This window comes from Neopelma chrysocephalum, unplaced genomic scaffold (assembly GCF_003984885.1).
Source record: "Neopelma chrysocephalum unplaced genomic scaffold, ASM398488v2 Primary Assembly neopelma1_23, whole genome shotgun sequence".
In the NCBI taxonomy this organism is placed as follows: domain Eukaryota; kingdom Metazoa; phylum Chordata; class Aves; order Passeriformes; family Pipridae; genus Neopelma; species Neopelma chrysocephalum.
The window spans coordinates 1955815-1964372 of record NW_020897691.1 but is presented as its reverse complement, the minus strand read 5'-3'; the positions used below and the strand labels follow the sequence as shown (position 1 = coordinate 1964372).

General features: G+C 39.8%; 1 protein-coding gene across 2 annotated transcripts in view; it reads right to left on the bottom strand.

The window, feature by feature from the left end:
- Nucleotides 1-2785: 2785 nt before the first annotated feature.
- The window catches only part of LOC113968003, a 28279-nt gene continuing 22506 nt past the window's right edge, over nucleotides 2786-8558 (bottom strand). Inside the window, exon 5 of one of the 2 annotated variants that reach the window (XM_027684201.1) lies at nucleotides 2786-2812. In XM_027684201.1, the coding sequence (XP_027540002.1) occupies nucleotides 2801-2812 (12 nt within the window). In that variant the 3' untranslated portion in view covers nucleotides 2786-2800. Of the gene's footprint in view, nucleotides 2813-4523; nucleotides 4587-8558 lie in introns of those variants that run through there. The other variant, XM_027684190.1, reaches the window with a different exon arrangement.

Genomic DNA, 8558 nt, shown 5'->3' with positions numbered 1-8558 from the left:
AAACAGCTTTCTCTTTTCCATTGGTTCTTCATCTTTTTACATCTACTTGTGTGAATATTTGTATCAAGCTATGCTGAATTATGTTGAATAGTATCCTGAAATACAAATAGTGGAGTGTATTTCCATATATCACTAAGAGCTTAGTGGAAAACCAAGCTAGCTTTGCAACAGCTGAGGCATTCATTTACACCTATTTTTTTTTCTGAAAATCAAACCCATACTCAGACTCACTCTTGCTAATTGTCCTTGTCCCTTATGTGGCATTGGCTCTAAGCAACTGTTAAGTCCAAAAGCTGAAAATAAATGTTTTATTAGCACAAGAACTCTTCTTGCCTTTGAAATTTCAGTATCATCTGTGACCTGAGTTAATTCTGTTCTTGTATTTTCTTTATGGTAAGACAAGAAGCTGTAATCACATCAGACATTGCCCTTTTTTTTGTGTGTATATTTATATATATAAATGTTTATTAGTATATATGATTCTAAGAATATACTTATAAACACAGAAACATGTATATATGTATTTTTTCTTTTCCACTGTAGGTTTGTAGTCAGACACAAACAGTGGATTAAATAAGTTGCTATGGATGTAAATGATACTAAATGATTAAACAGCCCAGCTGTCTGTGGTCAAATGCAGCATCTCACCAAACACTTCTCCAAAATAAAAATTCTTCCAAGGAATGATTTATAATTTAGACCTGTAAAAAGGTTTCCTGGATAGCATTTGTTTCCCATGTGTAATGCGGTTTTAAATCTACTTTCTGATCCAACTTTCTGCAGTTGTCTCTGAAATGGGCTTGGTGATGGATGGTGGCAAACTGCCTAAAGATGACTAGATATTTTGCCTCTCTAACATATGTCTTCAGAGTGGTGAGTTAGTGTCTAGCATGTTAATGTCACAAAGTAGAGGAAGCAGGGTGAGGGAGTCACTAACGAAGAATTACTTGAGCTGGACTCACAGAAGAGCTAGGCAGCCAACTGCCCAGTCTAAATCCTCTTCTTCCATGAACACTTAACTCTCTTTTCAGAAGAGATCTTGTGCAAGCAGAACAACTTCTGAGATTTTTTTTCCCCTGAACAGGAGCAGAATCAAACTGTGTTTATAGCTTTGATGAAAACAGTTGTGTGTTGAGAAAATCAAAATGTTGGGGTGGGTCAGAGTGAGGCAGATTGTCAATGTGATTGTGAGACATGATCTTGATTAGGATGTAGAAGGTGCAGGAGGAAGCCTCTGCCCAGAGGAATAAAAGTGGAAGGTTTTCACCCTTTATTGTTTTCAATGTCTCTTTTTCAAAGCCTCAGTGTCCTATGCGTAGTTAAGTCCCACTCATAAGGATATGGATACATGAAACTGCCTCTCCTCTCTCGTGCCAACACAACCTCCAATGTAATGCAGTTTGGTAACTCCTGGTGAAAATATTCTTACCATTAAACCCTGTTGAGCTGGGCATCTTACCACTTTTGTGTGGCTCTTTTTTTTTTTTTAAGCTTCCCATAACTGCAAGTACAGGAAACTAACCTGGGCTAGTTCCAGCCTGCTGTCTGTAAGCTGGCTATAGTGTTCTGGCACTTGGAAGTGATCATTACAAAATGATACTTTTTCTACCAATGAAGAATTACCACAAGAAAGGTTTGCATCTTGTGAAGGCTGAACTCTGAGACTGTGGATTAATTTCCCAGCTGTATCACAGCCATCTTGGAGCCTCTTTCACTTCTGGTGGGATTTCCAACCTATCTTCAAAAGAGAGGTGCCAAATTCCTCATTTGTACTTTGTGCAGTGATTAGCACAGTATTGCTTTGTCCTTACCTGGAATATACTTGATATCTTGAAATCCAAAGAGAAAGAAGTAGATATTATTACGTACTATGCTTATAATTGGGGAAATTCTATTCTCTATAGAAAAATGATTTTGAGAAAGCTATTTGTCCATTAAAAGCTACAGTTGTGCACTGTGACTTGTGCATGTACTTTCGTATTATGGACTAGGTAATTTTTGTCAGATTGCTTTGAGTACTGAATAAATGCAAGGAGACTGAAATCTATTCAGAAAAGATGCAAGAGCATAATTTATCAAGTTAAAGGTTTACCATGTGTTGGTTTTGGTGTTTTAACCCAATGTTTCATTTACGTCCCTGGTTATCAGAGGGTCTTCCACTCTGATATGAGACCGGTGTATTGCACACGTCAGTGATGCTCCTGGCTGACCTACAGTCAACTCAGTGCAGGTTTGTGTCTCTCTCCCTCAGGTGTCTTGCCTTTATTGCAGCAAGAGACGCGTCTCAGTCCAGTCCCCCTTCCAGTTTCCAGCTGTGGCCAGTACAAATGGCCATATGTAGCTAATATAAATGGACTGTATTTGAACTATGCATTCACTACCAAAATGTTACGAACAGACTACAGGGCAACATGGGCCTTTGGTCTGACCCAACGGTTTTTGTCCTAAAATTACTAAAATGTCTAAAGTAGAATGTGAGAACATGAAATTATACTTGTCCATCCTCTGCCATTTGAAGCATAATAATTTCCTGAGCTGGGGGGATAGTACTTAATACCCTCAGATGTACTTTCTTCTATGACTCTGCCCACTAGCCTTTTTAATTCATGCTGGTATAAAGTATTTGCAAAAACATGCTAGCAGTGGTTCCTGCAACTTAGCTACATGTGGTGTGAGGTCCCACCTCCACTTGTTCATTCTGAACCTTCTGGTTGTTAGTAGTTTCATCCAATCCTTCATTCTGGTACTGAAGGAAAAGACAATCATCCCCTGACCACCCAGTTTGACATACCACTCATCTTTATAAATGTTCCTGCAGTGTGAAAACAAAACACTGATTTTTTTTCTTGGAAATAAGTTTAAATCAAATATTTTCTACCTTGGATGATCAAGTTAGACAACAAGAAGTGGCCTGCCTTTTCACAGCTTGCCCTGCTGTTTTGCAACTTCCATATCAAATTGCTGATTTAGGTACAAGTTATTGTCCTTGTTTTCTAAATTTGAGTGCCCGAGTTATAAGAATTTTGTATATTGTTTGAGTGGCCTTTCAGGGTTATTTTTAAAAAAAAAGGGAGGTTGGGGTTTCCTTAACATTATCAGTGCTGACTCAGCACACAAGAAGCATGTCTGCAGAGGGAGAAGGTGTAGTTTTTTCATATAAGCTGTTTTTTCACCTCAACCACACTGTGACAGACCAGAATGACAACTCGAAAAACTTCAGGCAGCCTCTGGCTCTGTGTAAACCTTACAGGGGACAATTGTTTGTTTGCCTAATAGGCAGAAAACCATTTAGAGGCTGGGATTTTATTCCCTGCAGTCATTGCACCTCCAGAAAGATATGAACAAAATGGGAGTGTGTTCCAGACTGATTTGGGCTCCAAGCATGCAGTGAGTAATGTTTTTTTTTCCACAACATGACAGTAGAAAGTAGGGCTGTAAAAGGTCTGCCTAGCAGAGAATTGTATGAAGGTCTTTAAGGACATAGCACAAAACAATTTTTATACAATACAGCATGTCAGATGCAAGCTGAAACAATCCAGGACAAATGTGCTGCAGCCCAAGGTTCAGGCATGGTTTATTTAGGATAATTGGCCAGCAGGGTAGTTTTCCCTTTCCAGAGTGCACTGCAAAATCTGAAAGCACTGGAAGTATCATCTTGCAATATTTCTGAGTACCTCTATCAAAATAAAAAATACCTCCAATTTTCCCTGGCTTCATAAAAGTCAGAAATCTGCAGGACCTCATTTTTATACCAATGAGTAATATTCTTATTACAGACCAGCTGGACTGCTAATTAAACAAAAAAATCCTTTATATCTCCAAAAATAATAATAATAACCACCTGTTACAGAACTATATATGTTGATAATGGTTTTAAGCAGGGAGGAGGTATTATTTGTATTTTCTTCTTATCAGAGTCAGCTGAGTGCTAAAGGCCTGTCTTGTGCTTAATGTCAAACACACCCTGTACAAGTGGAGCATCTTGCCATAGTTTCCAGCCTGAAGTGGAGAAGTCACCTGTGTTTATAAGGGAGCAAAAGAAACAGTAAGATGTCTCTGGGCATTATGAGGGACTATGGTTTTAGAGTGCAGCCAGGCATCACACTTGAAAAGAGACCAAAAAAAGACTGCTGATACAGAGGTATGTTACGGGAGTTTCCATAAATCAAAACTTCAGTTCCCACTGTTGTTAGTGCTATGGCAACTGCACAAATGATTCTGTATCCATCACCTTTCTCCTTTGTGTTATGAAAACTAGTGCCTTAGACAGAGCTTTCAGATTAAAGATTAGGTTTAAAGTTTTTGCATGAAACAAATTTTATTTGTTAGATTCCACATTTTAGAAACTGAAACTTCTTGCACTCAGTGGACTTCTGCTGAGTGTCCAGAGTCCTAAGATAACCCCATCTTCCTCTCCACAGATGTCTGCTCACAGCCATCCCCTGGGAGACTGGCCAGGGAGTCAGGGAGTCTGGGAAGCCCCAGCCTTCAGTAACACTGATACCTGGCTTTACTGTTGGTATTAGGACAGAGGCAGCTTATCTGAGCTGTTCCAGTGTCTGAATAGCTTCCTGCTGACTGGAGGACTGTGAAGAATAAAGAGATTTCATCTAATTCAAACTGAAACCCAATTCTGAAAAATACCAAGTTTCCTGTTTGCAGGAAACCCCCTTTTCTGGCTGTCCTCAGTTCTAATCTGGCTGACTTGATCCTCTCATCTAAACTTACAATACTTGTGCTTCTTGACTTCTGTATTTTCAGTACAAAAAAGAGATATATAAAGACAGTTGATTATAATGATTGATGTTAATGGGAAGTGCAGAAGGGAATTACCTACATTTAAATTACTAGTGTGTGTCCTAACACTGTTTCTCTCTTAAATCACTGGGAAAATCTAACTAGATTTTAATAGATGGTGTTATATGCAGTTCCAGAAACAAATCATCTGACTACCGTAGTTGGAAGGGAATTTACTCTTTCAGAGACTAGACAGGTTTTTAAGTCAGCAAAATGTATGTGGCAATTTCATAGATTTATACAATGTGTAGACCAGAAGCAAAGGTTAGGTCTTTCACTCTCACACCACATGTAACACAGGCAATAAATGCATTTTCACCCGGTTTCCTCTGTCTTAAGCCTCTTCTTATATGTCAGCAGATTCTACCACATTATTAGGTAGCTCTTCAGGTCTGTTTTATCTCTCAGTGAACTTTCAGGTCTTCTTGTTTGTTATGCACTGTGCATGTTTCAAATGTCATCAGTAACGGAGAATGCAGTGTATTACTAGATAGTGCAATTTTCAAGGAATTAACTCACTCATTTCCTCCCAGCATAGTAACAAGGGTATTAAAGGAGTTTCTCTTCCACTCCTGAACTTCAGACTGGCTGTCAGCTGTTGTACTGTGCTTAGTTTGGTTTGAAAAAGTAATTGAGTTAATTTTTTGTAACTGTAGCTTGAAATTTTGTTCTGTTGGGCCAATTAAATGAGTAGTGAAGTGGTGTCTTTAGTATACTTCCCCATTAACATTTAACATATGTAAATTTGAGTACAAAATAGGTAAATTGGGATCAATATTTGTTATGTCGCTTTTAACTTCCTAGATGTTTAATTCTCACTCAACTTTTTGTGCCTTAAGTTCCAGGATCATCACACAGGAAAATCCAGAGGAGAGTTTTCCCCCTAGTACCCTCCCTGCACCATGCAGAAGACCCCAGACAGGGTTTTATCCAGGTACATTTCTTATGACCACTGTCTACTGTGGCCAGTGTTAATGGCTTTGGTCATAAAATGCCTCTTGGCTCCTTCAAGATGCTCAGCAGGTCGGATAGCAGATCTTGGCTCTACTTGATGCTACACCACCCATTCTTACAGCAAGAAGCTCCTGCAAAGCGAAGGTGGTAGCTCCTATGGGAGAGGACAGAGACCTCCCACAGCAGGGCAGGAGTAACTGGAAGAGGAGGCAGCAGCTTGCCCCCAGGCCAAAAGGGGGAACTCAGAAGCTGCAGTGCTTGCTAAGTTCAGGACAAGCTGGGAGGAAAAAGGGAGGCTGGTAGCACCAGATATCAGTGTCCACTGTGCTTGTCAGTCATGTTGACTAGATTTTCAGCCAAAGCTGAAAAGAGGTGAGAGGGCAATGATACAAAAGCTCTCATCTCACTTAGAGAGGAAGGCACCTTTCAATCTTTCATGGCCAAATCAGCCTTTTCCTAGTGCTTGTCAAACTTCCCACTCCCAATGTGAATGTTGTCAGCTTCCAAGGCAAGGACTATTGAGCTGCACTCACCTTTGGCATCCTCCTAAACATGGTCACGATTTCTTGGGGTTTCTGAAGAAAGTCACCATCATGGGCACATAGCAGTATACATGAAGGCCAGAAAATGGCACAGAATGCCAGAGAAAAGATCCAGAATATAAATTCTTGTTTCAGGGACAATAGGCTGAATGAAGCAGACAAACATTAAAGGTGCAGAGAGGCATCCCTCAACCCATCTTCTAAAGTAGGGGAAAGATGACACAGAGGAATTTTAGAAATATGTTTTCCTTTAGTGAAGCCCTTCCAGTCATCCAACAGAAAAGGCATTGCTATTTAAGCATATTCTCCTTCAGTCCACTTTTAGATCTGAACGCACAGCATAATTGAACCTCCACAGTGCTAATGGACATGAAAACACCAAGAATGGTTGTGCTTCTGTTTGAAAGAAGATAATAGCCTTCTCCTTAAGGCTGAGGCTACAGCTGCAGGAGCCACAGGCATCAGGTATCCTGGTGGAGGTTGCTAATATCAACGATGATAATATAACCAATAATGATAAATCAACCATGCGCTAAAAAATTACTTCCCATGTGCTGTTTGAAATGAAAATGGTTTGGAGAGTGGCTATGGACACCTAAAATACTACTTTGCGTAGAAGATCTGATGACCCCAAACTGGTTAGTAACCAGTCAGGCTTCACATGGCACCTCAAGGTGAGAGCCACTGTCTGAGTAATAACAGCAAAGTCCTGACAACACTCATGGCTGGAGGCAGTAGTGGTGTCCCTTCACATCTGAAATATTTCCATCCAATGCCATCCATGACAGATCCTGATGGCAGTGTGATTGTTCAAATTCAAATTCATGTCTTGCAGCCAAGGAAGTCACAGAAGTCACAATGGGAAGGACACCCAGGCACGTGCAGTCTCAAAGTTCCTGCGCTGTGCTGGAGGAGAGGCAGGCACGCTGCACAGTACTGAGCTCTTGCAGCGTAAACCAACAAAATATGAGCACGTTAGCACCAAGAGGCAGTAGTCATCAGCTCTAGTAGCTGGCTGGCTAATCAGAGTAACCCTTTATGTGGAAGAACTTACTGAGTATTTCATTTTGAACCATTTGTGACTCCCCAAAGGGGAGGTCTTGGGAGTGTTTCACATGTTTTTTGCCTTAGGGACTGGATTTATAAACATAGGCAAATAACTGAAAGCACATACATGAGTCATTACTGAGGCGCACTACAAATTTTTTGATTTAACAACACTTTGATTTAGGAAACCCAGAGAGTTATTGTTGATTTTATGCAGTGTAAATGATTCATGTACTATGTACTTTCCCAGAAACATAAGTTGTCAACGTAAAAATCCTAGAAAGTTTTCATTTTACTCTTGTAATTCTGTCTTATTTATAAAGCCTTCCACTGATGTATACATCATCTTATTTGGAAGCTTAAGAACAGAGACAGCATAGTGGAAAAGGTTCTCTAAGTAGAGGCTTCTGAGGCAGAAGAGAGTAACAGAAGAATGAATATCAGTCTTTGTTTACTGGAAGCAAAAAAAACCCTGGTGACAGTCTCCCTGCCACTGCTCTGCCACTCCTTGAAGCAAGGAGAATAATTCTTAGTGAAGTACACATTTTTGTTGAAAATGTAAAAGGCAAAACACTGAGTATAGTATATGTCAGTCATTCACCTTCCTCTTTTATGTGATTTTTTTTTTCCATACAGCTCTCCTGCCCTTCCCCACGCCCCCAATATCATTTGGGCTTTGAACTCTCCTTTTCCCAAGCTGTCGAATTCCTAGCATTTCCCTGGCTACAGTTTATCTCAAAATTTTGGTGACATGATAATCAGCACAATATTTCAAAACTTAATAAAATACCTCACAATCTTAAACCACTTTTTTCCCCCAGTAATTTTTAATGTCAGTATTTTCAACTTTATCATCACATGATTGAAAATGAAGGATTCTTGCCCTCAGGATGCTTGTTAGAGCTCCAAACAAAGCTACGTGACTACATTTGCCATCAGCTCCTATGTACTTTGCTAATGGGACTGAGCCGAAGGATTGGGAAGCAGCACACTACCTCCACTAAAATTAATAATCATACTGGATACCAAAATCAGGAAAACAATTTAGATATTGCTTTTGTGTTACGCTGTAACTCCTGAATCTACATTTCTATCTGCTATTCACAATACATTATAATTCTTACTCCCCTATCACCATGTCCCACAATCTTTTAGTATCTGTCATTCTCTTGCCCTCTGGACATAACCTACTTACCATGTTTCTCTTGCTCCAGCAAC